Below are 16,423 nucleotides of genomic sequence, written 5' to 3'. Positions count from 1 at the left end.
CACATCCTGGGCACACTCACTACCACAGAACTCTCCCAGCCCTACACTCAGGAAATGCTGTCACTATTCATCACAATAGCTAAACTCCACATGGGTGTTACAACAGCCCGATGAGCCGTGATGCTTCATCAGTCCTTATCTCTTTACTAATACTCACATTCAAATTGAAAAAAATGGGCTTGGGTTCACTGAGTTTAAAGGGATGATGATAAAAAGGAGGCTCTTCTTCCTCTTCATCCGAAACATGAGGTTTATTCACTATTACATCATCATCTTCTTTACTCTGTGCAATCTGTTTGCATTTCTTTAAAGTAAAAACAAACAAAAGATGAATATGGCTTACAAAAACAGCATGTAACTTTTTCAAAAGAATATTGTATGATCAATTCAAAGAACACTTATGATAGCTTATAAAACCATAATTTTGATCATCAGCTACTATTTAAACACACACTGGCTGCTCAGTCAGTCAACAACATTTATTGAGCACCTACTATGTGCAGAGCACTGTACTGGGCACTGTCTTGGGAAAAAAATACAAAAAAAAAAAAAAAAATGAGAGAGAGAGAGAGAAAGAAAGAAGATAAAAAAAGGGAAAGACATGGTCCCTGCTCCAAAGGAGCTTACAATCTAATACGAGACAAAAGTACATCCACATGAAGTAATTGAAGAACCTTTTTACAGAGCAACACAGTAACAAGTGCAAACTGATGTAATACACACGGTACATAGTGCTAGAGAACAAAGGCGTAAAGAGGATATTCAGGCAGGGTTTAAGGATCAAAGAATATTCCTTCAAGAGTTCTAAGCAAAATTCCCACAGTAAAGAACAAGAAATAGGAAGGAAAGGGAAGTCATCTTGGTCAGGTGGTGGTGAGCAAGTTGGGAGAGACTTGTCAGAGGGATAGAACGCTGAAGATGAGGCAAACAATAGCAAACGCTAAGCGTTCATAAAGTTTTAGATAAAGAGCTTGCATTTGGTAAGTAAGCAATAGAGGCTTTTTGCTAGGTCTTTTTTAAGTTATAATTCATACTATAATGAATCTAAGTGAAGAAACAAATTTAACTTTATAATCCCCAAATGTATGGTAAAAGATTTTAAACATCTGTGGCAGGGTAAATAGTAACATCTCTCTCCATAAATGTTTTTTAAAATTTATTTAAGGACTGTAACTTAAGAATGGAAAATAAGGCATGATGGAGAGGGCGCAATTGATGCAGTCCAGCATACAAAGTCAAGTCCTTCCTCAGGAGCAAAGGAGCAGATTCCACTTATAAAAAGGTTAAGAGTAAATTTTAGTAGACCTGTCTATACAAGCAGAATTTATCACATCTATTATCAATTGAAAATATTACAATAGAATTAAAAAGCTCAATTAGCCAAAAACACAAGAGTGTATGTATCAAGCATGTAACCAATGGGAACAGAATATGTTGACAGTGGCAGGCTGGCATAAGGCTAGCCAATAGCAAGTTTCAGTATATGAAACAGTGTGTTATTTCTGGATCCTAGCAGCAATATTTCAGCGTCTTCCCCCACACACACAAAAAAATATTAAAGTAAAACAAAGCTTCCCCCAAAAGCCTCAATTTCAAAAGATCAAATTTTTAAAAACAAAAATAAGTATATTTAAAATATGTTACTGCCAAAACCCGAACCGCAGGAAGAACTGATAATGGCCGGCCATTATCGCCAATGGCTGGTACCAAACAGCCAAAACCCGAAATGTTGATGCGAAAGAAGTTCCTTTCAGGCAATGGCCAGCTATTCTCATTAATTTCCAAGCTCCGGTGGCAAAAGATCATTTCTGAAGATTGTCTGTGTCTTTGCGTATATGCAGTACACTCTTGGCGATCAGTGAACACGTCGTGAATGGAAACGAAACTGTAGGCGAGCTTCTGCGTGTTGCTCACTCAACACCTCCTCCATTCAAACGAACCGTTCCACTCCTCAGTCAGTTTGGCTTCTAAAACTGGAAAGCAAAAGTAATGGGAAGTAACTTTTTAGCTAGCGGAGCTTAGCCATCCCGGATAATGGCCTGCTAAACAGAGCTTCTGCCGCTGCCACATCTGTATTTCGGGTTTTGGGCACTCGGTGCCAGCCATTATCAGTTCAGCCCACAATTCAGGTTTTGGCACGCTCCAGAGTCAACATCCATGGAAAAATCCATTTAAGAATGGAAACAAATTCTGTCTAGCTTACCTCAGTTAGTTCTTCTATGGTAGCTCCTCCAGACTTTTTAGCAACTTTCTCTTCTATTGTAGGTGGAGGTGCAGGCTTTAGGTTTGGTGGCAAAGGAACACCAGCCTTAGCACACATGGCAGCTGCATTAGCTTTGGCTATTTCAAGTAATTGAGCCTTATCTGTAAGAGGAAAAATACAGGAAGCAGTTTTCCTAAAAGCTATATGCGTTTTTAGTTCTGTCAAAAATGTGACATACAGTAAAATTCAAGACATCAGTATTCTGCCCCAAGTTTGGACCCAGGTGGATGGGTCCTTTTCAACAATTAACACTATGTTTCCAATTCAAATGCTACACACAGCAGCTTACTGTGAATTTATGATGATCAACTAACCACAAACTAAAAGGCGTAAGTCTGCCAATGAAAATGTTACTTCCTAAAATTAGCATGACCTTAAACCATTCTCATTTTCATACCAGGTATCCAGTTCAGTTGAAGAATGTGTAGCAAACTTGTAGAGGCCAGCCCTGGGTTCAAGCCTCAGCATTCTATAACATTGCTCTTGAAAACCTGCTACCCCTAGCACTTGGGAGGTGGAGGCAGAAGTATCTGAAGTTTAAGGCCAACCTCAACTACATAGGGGGCTACATAAAAGCTAGTCTCTGTCTTAGACAAACTTCATTATAATCTGAAAACAACTTAATCCCTTGTTAAGCCCCAAGTGCCATTTCTTTCAACAAGCCTTCACTGAGTAAGAATTAACATTCTTCTCCATTGTGCAAATATGCCCCCTACACTATTACTAAGGCAATTACCACATTCTACTCTTCTAAGTATTGTCCTCTGGTAAAGGGAATGCATTCTACCAACATCCTACACTAACTTAAAATCAATGAGAATTACCTACTGTTTCTTTGTTCTGAGAAAAAAAGACATCAGAAAACTCTTGGTAAGCTGAATACAAATTCTACTATCCTCACTGTCTTTTTCTTTAGACTGTCTAAACCAAGAATGTCCTATCTATTGGAAACAGGATAAATTACCCAGCAGGTAATCATACTTCAAGTTTTTGTAATAAAAAATTTATTTTATAGACAACAGAATATCACTTCATTGAAAAGGTTGAGTCATTAATTCAGTTAACTAAATCCCAATACAAAATTTCTTAATTTTGATAACCTATCATATGCATTTAACAGTCCTAGACTACCACCTTAAGGTATGCTAGCGAAAGTCAGGCATAGTGGCTCAGTCTGAGATCCCTGCCATCAGGAGTTGGAAAGAAAATAACTACTTTGGGTGGGCTACACAGTTAAGTTCCAGGCCCCAACATGCACTACAGACTAAGGCCCTGTCTCAGAAAAAAAAAAGGAAGGAGGAGGGAGGGAGGCAGGGTAAAAACAAGAAAAAGAGCCCCCCCAATAAAAATTAATAAGAATTCTGCTTACTTTGAAAAGCCATGTGTTGAAATATATGCAGCACACAATAATCTGACTTGTAACAAGGTTTCTCCATCTCCTTTTTGAACCAAGTACAGACACATCAAGGCTCTACAACATTCCCCAAAGTAGGTCTTTTACCCTTAAGTGCATTTCCCTTTCTAAACATAATCTAATGATCAACATAGTCTAAACATAATCAATAACCCAAAATATTACCCTTGACTCAAGATCATCAGCTTAAATTACAAAAAGCTTGACTCACCCAAATCTGTTAGACGTTTGGGTGATCTGCCTCTTTCAGAAGACCTGGATCTTTTCCGACGAATGGGAGATCTACTAAACCTTCTTCTCAAAGGTGTTCTTGATCGCCTTAATCTGACTGGTGATATACTGAAGCTTCGTCTTCTTACCACAGATCTTGATCTTCTCCGACGGCTGGGAGTTCTGCTCCTGCGGCTGGGGGTTCTGCTCCTGCGGCTGGGGGTCCTGCTCCTGCGGCTGGGGGTCCTGCTCCTGCGGCTGGGGGTTCTGCTCCTGCGGCTGGGGGTTCTGCTCCTTCGGCTAGGGGAAATGCTAAAACTTCTCCTTCTACCAACAGATCTAGACCGTCTCCTCCGACTAGGAGTGTGACTCCTACTCCGACGACTTGGAGTTCGACTCCGAGCTCGAACTGTTTTCCGGTTGTCTCGGGAGCTTGATCTTTTCCTTTTCCTTTCCCTGGACTTGGATCTATGCTTTGGAGATCTTTTGCGTTTCTCTTTTGATACGGACCGTCTTCCTCTAGACTTAGATCTTGATCTGCTACTCCTCCTCCTACGTCGTGACCGTGACCGTGACCGTGTTTGAGAACGATGAGACTTGGACTTAGATGATCTCTTCCTTGCCCTAGAACGAGACTCACTGGTACGCTTACGTGACTTATGTTCAGAAGACTTGGAACGCTTACTCCGAGACCTTAATGAAGAGTCCCTTTTTTTCTCTTTCTCACCTTTGTCACGGTTTTTATTTTTCTTGCTTTTCTCATGTGTGTCCTTAACTTTTACAAAAATTTCATAATCGTCCTTTTCCTCTGAAGATGACTCTGAAGCTCTTTCTGGTATACTAATTACAACTGGACTGGCAACTGACTTGTCACGTTCAACCTCACTAGGAAGTAAAGGTCCTTCAATGCCAGCTCTAAGGCTTGTAAGACGCTCCATGTCCTTAGGAAGTAATGGTCTCACTAAGTCAGCTTCATTAATTTCATCAATGCTGACAGAATAACCTGAATCAGGAACTATTTCTTTATTGGGAAGAGGTCCTTCTGTATCTTCACTGCTTTCTTTAGGGCTAAGAGCCACTGTCACTGTCTCATCACTCTCTTTTATAGGTAATGAGTCTTCCACATCCTTACAAACAAGATTTGTTGATGGCAAATCGAGATGAATGTCTTTAGCAGGCAAAGGTCCCTCTATGTCTGCTTCACTGCCACCACTGGGGCTGGTGGAAATTACCATGTCATGCTCAGTATCTTGAGTAGTTACAGATACTTCAACATCATATTTACTCTCTGAAATGGGTGCAGACGCTGCAACAAATTCAAACCCCTTACTAGTTCCTACTGTATCCAGTTCCAGAGCAAGCTGAGAAGACAGACTTCTTCCTACATCAGCTTCACTAACAGCAGGACAGGTGTCCAATTCTATCATCTCCTTAGTCTCACTAATAGGCAAAATCTTCTCTTCACTTGTTTCACCAACAGGAACAATGGCAGCAGCACATGCTGTACTATGCTCTGCTTCTTTAGCAATTAAATGACTGTTTACAGTAAGGTCTGTATTTCTATCATACTCATGTTCATACAAGTCACTTTTCAAGTGTCCTCCATCATGTGGCTCTTCACCTGGATGCAACAGAGTCTCCTGAGTGCCAACCTCTGAACCGAGATTTTCATCCCCAGAAAGTAAATTCATTCCTTTCATAATCTGTGATGACACAACACTAGATTCCACCATTACTGGTGAAGACTCTACAGCCATCTCAGGTGATGTTATTTGAGTGTGCTCTGAGACTATGACAGCAGGTTCTGAAACTGCCACAGTGGGTTCCTGGATAGAAACACATGGTTCTGAAACAATCATAACAGGTTGAAGGACTGACACTGATGGTTCCAAGACAGGCACAGAAGGCTCCAGGGAAGAAACACCCGACACTGCAGTGACAGCATGCTCTGGGTCAGCCAAAGCCGGAAGCTCTGAGACAGCCACAGGAGACTCTGAGATAGATAAGGAGCAAAGTTCAGGAGTAATCATAGGAGGCGGCTCCGGAGCGGTCGTAACAGGTGGTTCTGGGACAGCCACAGTAGGGGGTTCTGGCACAGCCATAATGGGAGGTTCTGAGTCAGCCACAGCAGCAAGTTCTGGGACTGCAACAAGAGATTCTGTGGTAGCAATAGTGGAAGGTGCTGGGACAGCCATGGATGGGAGCTCCAGACTGCTCTCTGCTGGCTGTGAAATAGTTACTGCTGGCTCCAAGAGTGACATAGATACCTCTGAGATGGCATGCCCTGATGGTCTCATGGAATCATATGTTTCTGATGTCTCTGCCATAACAGAAGCCTCTGATGTTAACACAGATGGTTCAGCTGCCATGGTAGTCTCAGAAACCATGTAAGTCATTGGTCTCTCTGGAACCATTTCGTGTTCTGCTACTACAGCAGACTCAACTGGTGTTGATGTAACTGAAGACTCAGGCTCTCGTGCAGGTTCTGGAACAGTCATAACAGCCTCTGATGCTAACATTGAAGTCTCTGATTCTGACGCTGAATAATTAGCAGGTACCACCAAAGGCTCTGAAATCTCACTTTGACTCACAGGAGGCTCAGGCTGTGATACAGATTCTTCAGTAGGTAATGTCACCTCTGTAGACCAAGTATTGTCAGCTGTTAATGCTGACTGCTCTGTTGATAATGCTGCACCCTCTGGTGGTTCCTCAGGAGGTAATGGGGGTGTCATTGGTGGTTCCTCAGGTGGCAATGGTGGCATTGTTGGGGGCTCTTCAGGAGGCAAAGGTGGCACCATATATGCCTCCGTATAGGAATCAGTGTAAGAATCAGTATAAGAATCAGCTGCCATAGACATCATTGATCGATCAGTGTAAGATGACATCATTGATCGATCAGCTGCAGAGTACGATGACATCATAGACCGGTCAGCTGCAGAATACGATGACATCATAGACCGGTCGGCACCCATGGACATCATAGATCGATCAGCCATAGGAGACATCATGGAGCGCTCATAAGCTGACATCATAGAGCGTTCATAAGCTGACATCATAGAACGCTCAGCCATAGGAGACATCATAGAGCGCTCATAAGCTGACATCATGGAGCGCTCATAGGCCGACATCATAGAGCGTTCAGCCATAGGGGACATCATAGAGCGTTCATAAGACATCATAGAGCGCTCATAAGATGACATCATGGAACGTTCTGCAGCATAGGACATCATCATAGAACGTCTAGATGCTAACATCAAGGGTCTAGGTGCCAACCTGTATGGCCTAGGTGCTATTCTATAGGACCTGGGTGCTATTCTATAGGGCCTGGGTGACATCCTATAGGGATCAGGAGTTAGTCTGTAGGGATCATGACCTAACCTATAAGGGTCCTGTCCTAACCTGTAAGCATCATGGCCTAACCTATAGGGGTCATGACCCAACCTATAGGGATCCTGAGCTAATCTGTAAGGATCCTGAGCTAACCTATATGGATCAGGAGATTTTGAACCCATCATAGCAGAATCCTGGGTACTAGATGCTAACATTTGGGCATCCATGGTACCAGATGCTAACATCTGAGCATCCATAGTGCCAGAAGCTAACATTTGAGAATCCATAGCACCAGATGCTAACATCTGGGAATCCATGGAACTGGTTGCTAACATCTGGGAATCCATGGAACTGGTTGCTAACATCTGCGAGTCCATGGAGCTGGTTGCTAACATCTGCGAGTCCATACTGCTGGTTGCTAACATCTGCGAGTCCATGGAGCTGGTTGCTAACATCTGCGAGTCCATGGAGCTGGTTGCTAACATCTGGGAGTCCATGGAGCTGGTTGCTAACATCTGGGAATCCATGGAGCTAGATGCTAACATCTGGGAATCCATGGAGCTAGTTGCTAACATCTGGGAATCCATGGTGCTAGAGGCTAATATCTGGGAATCCATGGTACTAGAGGCTAACATCTGGGAATCCATGGTATTGGACGCTAGCATCTGAGAATCCATAGTGTTGGATGCTAGCATTTGGGAGTCCATGGTGTTGGATGCTAACATATGGGTCTCCATGGTGTTAGAAGCTAACATATGGGATTCTTGGGCCATCAAGGGATCCACTCCTACTGTTACGGAAGTCTCCCCCACCAATGTAGTAGGCAGCTCCTGTGCTACCGTATTATAGGATTCCAGCGCTGTCGTCGAGGGCACCTCCAGGGACTGCGACACGGTCATCGTCGACAGCTCCGATGTTGTCACCACAGACTGAACAGAGATCTCCAGCGCCACAGTTGCCACAGGCTGCCCAGGCAACTCTGGCGCTCCAGGCTGCCCCGGTAACTCTAGCACCCCCGTTGCCAGGGGCTGCCCCAAAAGCTCCAGTGCTCCAGCTGCCCCAGACTGACCCGAAAACTCCAGTGCCCCAGTTGCCATGAGCTGACCAGGCAACTCTAATGCCCCAGTTGCCACAGACTGCCCTGACAACTCCAGTGCCCTAGTTGCCGAAGGCAGCCCTGACAACTCTGGCACCCCAGTCACCGAAGGCTGCCCAGACAACTCCAGCGCTGTGGTTGCCACTGGCTGTCCTGGCAACTCCAGCACCATTGCTGCCTCTGGCTGCCCCAGCAACCCTGTTGCTGTTGTCACCTCAGGATGCCCAGGATGTTCCACCGTCGTCATCGCCACAGGCTGCTCGAACTCTGTCGTCGTCACAGGTTGTTCGGTCAACTCCATTGCTACTGTTACTGCAGGTTGCCCTGTCAACTCTATTGCCGCTGACACTGTAGGCACCCCTGACACCTCCTGTGCCATCACAGGTGGCTCTGGTACCTCCTGTGGTGGCTCCAACCCCATGGATGGTGCTGAAGGCCCTGGCAATTCCTGTGACAACTGTGGCACTGGTGTCACAGAGGGCCCCGGCAACTCAGGGACCACTGTCCCAGGGGGCCCTGGCAACTCAGGCACTAGGGTAGAAAGGGGCCCTGACAACTCTGGCACTGGGGTGGTGGCAGAGGGCCCAGGCAACTCCGGCACTGGAGTCACAGGGGGCCCCTGCAACTCCAGCATGGAGGTCGCAGGTGGCCCCGGCAACTCCAGGGCTGAGGCCACCGACGACTCCTGCAGCTCCACCGCTGTGGTCTTAGGCAGCTCCAGTGACTCCTGAGGTCTTGTCATAGATGAATCTGCGATCTCCGGCGGTGCTTCTACAGGCTGCTCTGGCAATCTTTGCACGTCAGTTGTAGATGACTCTGGAAAATCCATTGTTGATGGGCTTGGTTCAGGGTGCACCTCAGTAGGTGTCTCTGATACTATTGTGAGGGTTTCTGATGGCTCAAGCACTTTTGCTATGGGAAGCTCTACCAGCGTGGTCTTTGATATCTCTGGAGGCACAGTCTCCAAAGATTTCAGCACAGACTTCTGATACTCCACTGACATTGTTACAACGGGCTCAGGCGACCTCAGCACTGCTGTTGACATAGGCACTGGTGCTGCTGCGAAGGAGTCCAGAATCTTTGTCATTGATGGCTCCAGCATAACTGGCACAGGTTGCTCAGGCTGCTCCGAGATTACTGATGTAGACACAGCTGACAGTGCTGCAGGTTTTGTAGCTGGCTTCAGAGTCTCTAAAGCATGTGGTTCCTGAACCTCCATTGAGACTACTGGAGGCTCTAGCACTAAGGGGGTTTCACTGGCCTCAGATAAGCCGAATGCTCTTACAGGATGTTCCAGTGCCAATGCTGAAGGTTCAGAATCAAACTTTAAGAAGGAATCAGATTCTAGATCAACATTCCCATCATGATGAGATTTCAGCTTGGATTCAGATTCTTCTGGTTGTCTTTTATATTTTTTTTCCTTTTCTTTCTTCTTTTTCTTCTTTTTGTTTTTGTGCTTTTTATGCTTCTTTGACTTTTTGGTGGGAACTTCATCGGTAGGATCTGTTTGTACAGATACACATCTACTTTTTCTGGAGGCCTCTTTCAAGTCTGAAAGTAATGAAAAATTGTCAGCCATCCCCAAAGCAGACTCATACAAATCGCCACAGTTTTCATTCACATGTAGAAACCATAGTACAATTCACCCTACCGTGAATAAAAACTTGAAAATAATTTATTGTCTATAAAGCAGTAAACCTGAAGGCTTCTGTTTTTCAAGTATTTATACAACTGAAGTCTTCATCAAAATAAATTCTTGATGTAACACAAAAACCTATTTAGAACTAATTTAATTATGTTTTCAGATGGGATACAGCTTAATGGCAGAGTGTTTGCTTAGCATATACAAAGACCTGAGTTCAATTTTTACCCCTGGCAGAAGGAAAAGAATACATTCCACTAGAAATCTAAAGTTACTTTTCCTCAGGAGCACTGAGACACCTCAATGAGTAAACGCACTCACAGCAAAACCTAATGACCGGAGTTCAACTGTCAGGACCCATGTGGTAGAAGAAAACCAAGTCCCCTAAATTATCTCTGACTTCCACAAATGAGGCAGTACACACACAATCTACCCACCCACATGTGGGCACAAAAGCAGTAATATTTTGAAAATTCTTTTCTTAGGGTGGATATGAAGGCAAATCTTTCATTTCAGCCTTCTAAAGGCAGAAACTAGCAGGCCTGTGAGCTCCAGGCCAGTCAGAATTACAATGTGAGACCCCATCCCAAAAAAGCATCCACCCCCCCCCAAAAAAAAACCTTTGTTTTCAAACTATAGTAAGTTATTTTAAAACTACATCCATGAATTTACTTCCTATTTTGTTATTTCACTTCAACTTTAACCCTCTCATATAGAGCTGATAAGACTAATGTCCAAGAATGGACAGGCTGTCAGAGTCCTAGATAACAGAAATGCTCTGAATAATTACTAATATTTTATCCATCCTATTTATAGAGAAAATGATATAGCACTCATTCTGCAACAGAATGCTTCTGTAAGCCTAAATCAACCCATCACATGGTAGATGAAGGGCCTTGTCCAAACTACTGATGTACTGTACAGTCCCTGGGTTTGCTCTCCAAGAAGATAGAACAACAAAAAAGTATACCAAGTACGAAAAATGTGCTTACTGCATGTACATTTTCAACAAAGTTCAAGTCAACATTTCTAAGAAAAAATGCCTGAACAAATACAACACATCTACAGAATCGCTTTCTTAAAACTGTCATATTCTGATAAAAATCATGTTTCCCTAAACACTGTATTCTTGAAATACAGCCCTAAAATTAACTTGCCTATTTCAGATAAGACAGTTTACCATTCTACCTTATAACCACATAGTAAAATTTACCCTACAGTTTTTAAATATGATAAATCTTAAGGAAATAGCTAATCAAATATAACAGGGATTCCTACTACAGAAAAACACAATTCCAACAACTAGACATAATATCAAAAGAATATTAATTTTTTTCTATTGCTTATTTCACAGCATGAAAAGATAGTTTATACCTAACCAAAAGGCATAATCTATGCAAGACTCGTTATTTTAAACCATGTCTTATCAGAGAACCATATTACACACCTAATACCTACACTTAATAATTTATTCTTGTGGTCAATCACAAACCCTTCACTTTTAATCACTCATCATTTAGTCTACTCCAAAAGGAAAACTACACAACGAATGTGCTTCAGCCTGCTTTGTACGGACAAGTCAGCTGCTAAGCCGGGGCTTTAAAACAAAATGTAATGTGGTTTCAAACCAGTGGAGATTTAGCTCAGGATCTTGCGGCGTACAAAACTGACACTTTGGAGCTAGAACGAAATGGCTTAAAAGCCTATAGCTCTTAGAAAGGAGCACCCACCTGGTGGCCCCACCACTATCCATACTCTATTCTGGGGATCCAACACTGTCCTCCTCTTGCTTTCCTCAGGCACCAGCCACACATAAGGTACGTATCAACACACTCAACATTCACAGTACAGAAATAAAAATTAAGGGGGGGACCACACCCAAGAGCTCCTTTTAAAGAAGCTGATATTTATACAATACTTCAAAGAAAATATACAGAAAAATGCTAGCAGTCACAACAAAACTGAGTTAAATAGAGAGAAAAATCTTCTTTTACCAGTAAAACAAGAACTCCAATGTTCATGTTTAAGTAGACTGTTTTTCAAAGGAGAAGTTCAAAAAGATACTATGAAAAAAATTAACCTAAAAATAGTGCAATTAACATTCAAATCTTCAGAAGATTTCTGAAACTGACTTAGTGAGCTTCAACTTACCCGGCTTGTATCGCAGTTCTGTGTCTAGGACCCCAGAGAGGACCTCCTCTATCTTCTGCACTATCTCTTCATTTGGGAGACTCCTTGCAGAGGCAGCTGTGTCACCTGCCTGGTTCCCTTCAATGGGTGCATTCGTTTCACCATTCAGCTGGCCTTCACTCCTTCCACTTGACAAGAAAAAGATTTCAGAATTCATTAATACTTCCATCAACCATAATAAATCAGTAATTCAACATTAATATAATTAACATAGCCTTACATTATATTACCCATAAACCTCATGATTTTCTATTTTAGATGTCTGCCATTAGTACACAAAGTTTTCAGAACTGTAACAGTTAATTAAAAGAATTCTTAAAATCAGATTTTGAAGTGTTTTAAAAACTAAAGTAAGCTAGGAAGTAGAGGCACATGCACGCCTTTAATTCAGCTCAGCACTCAGGAGGCAGTGGCAGTAGGTTCTCTTGTTGAGTGGAAGACACCCTGGTCTACACGAGGAGTTCCAGGACAAACAGGGATACACAGAAAACCCTGTCTCGGAAAAAAAGAAAAAAAAAAGAAAAAACAAGAAAAGAAAACAAATGTAATTATTATTATTAAGATAACTTAAAGCTTCCAGTTACCTAAGTATTAGTGAGCCAATTCACATTCACAAAGAAAAACAGACAGCCAAGCATTATGGCAGGAAGTGTGGCCACAGTCAAGCCATCCAGGCAAACACTATGTCAAGTTACTAGTAGCTTCTTCATTTCAGACTGTAACTAAAATGCTGTAAATTTTAAAAAGACTAGCATATCTAGTATATGGTTTATACCTATTTTTTAAGGTCTGCTTACTAAACAATTTCTGAAATTCAAGAAATTTACAGAGAACCAGTGGCAATTCATTTAGACTAATAGTAAAATAGCCAACAGCTCGTTTTCAGATCACAGGACCACAACATCACTGTAGAGAAAACAAGGTCATTCATGCCAATATTTTTACTATTTTTGTGTAAACTTGCAAAAATATTTAAAACACATTCAGTTTCAATTAGAATTTTATTACCTGAACACATATAAAACTGCTACCTGCTAAGAGTTTTATTAGAGAAACTAAACACTTTGGTGAGGATTGGTTTTCTAACACACAAACCTTGTTAGGCTAATAATTAACATTTCTAAGTACTGACTATTGTCACTTTCTATTGCTATGTTTCTAAGACAAAGGCCTCACTAAGTAGCCTTGGCTGCCTCAAACTCAAGAGATCTGCCCACCACTGCCCATCTGCTGGAACTAAAGGCATGCATCACCATACCTGGTCTGCAACCTATTTTTTAAAAATCATGTAATTTTAACAAGACTCTACAATTAGAACTATTATTGTTTCTATAAATGGAGGAAAAAACTATATGCAATAAACTTTGTGTTAATCTCACCACCTATACTGATGAATATATAAATAAGCGAATAGGGAAAAGTAGTTCACTGATATGGCAAATTAAAACATGTTTGTAGATTGACTATGCCATAAAACATGCTGTTTTTCCTCTAATGCTCTCAAAAATTTTTACTGTTTCTAAGCATTCATACTTTTTTTTAAAGACGGGGTCTGTTTTGTCTGGCCTGGAACTCACTACTGTAGACAACTAAGGCACAGGGAAGTTCTTGCCTCTCCTCCTGAGTACTAGGACTAAAGGTTTGCTCCAGACACCTAGGGCTGGGCATGAGGGCACTGGGAAACAGAGGCAGAGAGATCATTCTCAAAAAAAGGAAAAAAAAAAGTCAATCAATCTATAAAAAAGAATTTTCCTTAAAGCCTCCAGAATGCTAATTATAGTTACTAAAAAGTAGTTAGAATTTCAAGCCATTTTTCTGTCCAACAATATCCTAAAAATGAATTTATGTAGTTATGAAAAGTGCTCAAATAATGTAAACATTGAAGGGAAAAGTTGTACACAGTATATTGTCTAAAACAATACAAAATGATCAAACGAAGAGAAAATGTATTAGCAGGGCATGGTGGCACAAGCCTTTTATTTTATCCCAGCAGAGGAAGATGCATCTCTGTAAGTTCAAGACTAGCCTGGTCTACAGAGACAGTTCTAGGACAATCATAGCCACACAAAGACACCCGGTCTTCAACCCCACCCCACAAAAAGGTAAATACAATTAGTAGGAGAGACTGCTTGAGTTTCAGAATGGTGGTATTACAGGGCTTTAATCCTAGCAGAGGCAGGCAGATCCCAGAAAGTTCAAGGCCAGCCTGAAATACATAGTGAATTCTAGGTCAGTCAGAAGGACCTAGTGAGACCCTGTCTCAAAAAAACAAAACAAAAAACAAAAGTTTACAGGAAAAATTAAATTCCCTTAGTTTATGTTTCATGTCGTTTAAAAAAATAGTATCCAATGTCTCAAAATACTAAAAAGCAACATAGTGGGTAAATATTTACATTACTTAAACAATTGTGATGCCACCCATTGATTAAAAGATGACAACAGGCCAGTTTCAGCTACAAGGCAAAGTTGTAAGCCGTGACATAGTGCCTGTCCACAAGAAAAAAAGAAAATAGAAAACAAAAACACCCTATCTTGAAAAAAAAAAAACAATTTCTGCAGTAAATTATTGTTATTAATATTATGGTATCCATAATCCTAGTTAACTTGGGCATATAAATTACAACTATTTATCAGCTGATTTTTCTAACTCATGTATATGTATTGCTCTGTTCTCAACTTAAACCACTCGTAAGAAAAAAAAGTAAAAAAATTTACCTCGGAATATTTACTTTTTAAGTTATCTTTCCTACCATGTTTTAAAGAAATGGTCATTTTATACAAAACAATATTAAAAAACCTAACATGGCCTACACCATTTTCCCGAGTAAACAACTAAGGAGCTCTCTTCAACATGAAATTTTGAGAACCAAGGCTAATCTCTGAAGTCTACTGGCAGTGACAAAATAGCACGATGTTCAAATCCGTCCGTTAAGTCGGGGTAGCAAGAAAAATAACATATCCACACACATTCTCCACTTTCCACTCAATAAAATTAAGCACCCAACAGTTTCAAAGCCCCCTTCTGTCGTCCTGTCGAATGTTTTCTCTTGGGTCTCACATCGAACTGAGACGTTTTAGTTTACAACTGTGTAAAGAGTGCTATCCGGTCTAAAGCACAGAGCACTAACTGGGGCCCGAAGCGTCTGTCTAATAAATAGACTCCGGTGGCCAAACGTTCCGAAGCGTACAATAATAAAGAAGTTTTAAGATTGCCCAAGAAGCGGCCGTTAGAGACCCTTTCCGGCCATAGACACCGGCCGGCGAAATGCGCGGAGGCGGGGAGGGGGAGGGGAAAGGCGGCGGCGGAGGAGGAGCTGGGGAAGGAACTAGGCCCGTCCCTGGTGGACACCGGGCCTCCGAGTAGCTGGAGGGTAGGGGGTGTCCAAACGAGAGGAAGGTGAACATCTTAACTCGAAGAAAGAAACTGCGTGTGCGAACACCGCGGAAGGGGCGATCTTTCTCGAAAGGAACGAACGGAGGCTTGGGGGGGGGGGTGAGGGTGGATGGCCCGGAAAATGGATCCCAGGCCCAGGCGGGGCCGTAGCGGGGCCTGAGCCGAGAAACGACGGCGTCTTCATGAAAGATGCCACGGGAGGATAGACGAAGCCCTAACAGCCCGCGAGGAGCAGAAAAGTCTGAGAAGCGTTTACCTGGAAAGCTCCTGTTGTATTTCCCGGAATTTACTGACCACGAAAGACCTAAAAACCTGCTCGATGTCGGCCGCCATGGCGTCCGCTCCGTTCTCTCAACTCCTCCTCGCTAGTCCTCCAGGCTCCCAGCATGCCTCGGGAGGAGGCGCAGCGGCCAATTCCTTTTATCCCTTCCCTCATTGGCTCATGGGGGAGCGTCCGCACGGGCTCGCTCCACCCACGAGCCAATCAGCGAGCACCGGCCCGCTCTCCTCCGCTGTTTCTGAGCCGCCCGGGGTAGAGGTGCTGACGTTTGCGCCGCGCAAGAACTAGTCCGCCATGTTAGTGTTTGACGCAGGCGCCATTACAGGAGAAGGCGCTCCCGGAGATGACCGCGACAGCTTCAGCTGTTGATCCCCTCAGCCTGTGGGGACTCCTAAGAGGCTTTCCGTAGCGAGTAAATGCCTGAGATTAGAGACCATAGAAAAAGGAGACAAGAAAGGCCTCAGATTGTATAGCGCGGAGCTTTGATGCGTTTGTTGCAAGCGCCAAGTTTACTTTGGTCTGGAAGACCTGCATGAGAAAGAAATTCCCCCCATCCCGTGTCCCCACTGTGAAGTGGAAAGGAGCGATTCCCCATTCTGTCTCG

The 16,423-nt window shown here is 42.8% G+C and overlaps 1 protein-coding gene across 9 annotated transcripts in view; it reads right to left on the bottom strand.

The window, feature by feature from the left end:
* Son (SON DNA and RNA binding protein) overlaps positions 1 to 16,423 on the bottom strand; it is a 72,310-nt gene that overhangs the window by 15,227 nt on the left and 40,660 nt on the right. For 5 of the 9 annotated variants that reach the window (XR_010055960.1, XR_005491037.2, XM_006248064.5 and 2 more), the window contains exons 1-5: positions 15,796 to 15,935; positions 12,107 to 12,273; positions 3,889 to 9,864; positions 2,204 to 2,364; positions 158 to 304 (exon numbers count right to left, since the gene is read on the bottom strand). Coding sequence is in view for 7 of the 9 variants with exons in the window: in XM_006248064.5 (XP_006248126.1) it covers positions 158 to 304; positions 2,204 to 2,364; positions 3,889 to 9,864; positions 12,107 to 12,273; positions 15,796 to 15,872 (6,528 nt within the window). In the remaining 2 variants the exon portion in view is untranslated. Of the gene's footprint in view, positions 1 to 157; positions 305 to 458; positions 1,974 to 2,203; positions 2,365 to 3,888; positions 9,865 to 12,106; positions 12,274 to 15,795; positions 15,936 to 16,423 lie in introns of those variants that run through there. The other 4 variants (NM_001170327.1, NM_001170328.1, XM_006248065.5 and 1 more) reach the window with 3 other exon arrangements.

This window comes from Rattus norvegicus, chromosome 11 (assembly GCF_036323735.1).
Source record: "Rattus norvegicus strain BN/NHsdMcwi chromosome 11, GRCr8, whole genome shotgun sequence".
NCBI lineage: Eukaryota > Metazoa > Chordata > Mammalia > Rodentia > Muridae > Rattus > Rattus norvegicus.
The sequence above is the reverse complement of the archived record's forward strand: the minus strand, read 5'-3'. Positions and strand labels throughout refer to the sequence as shown.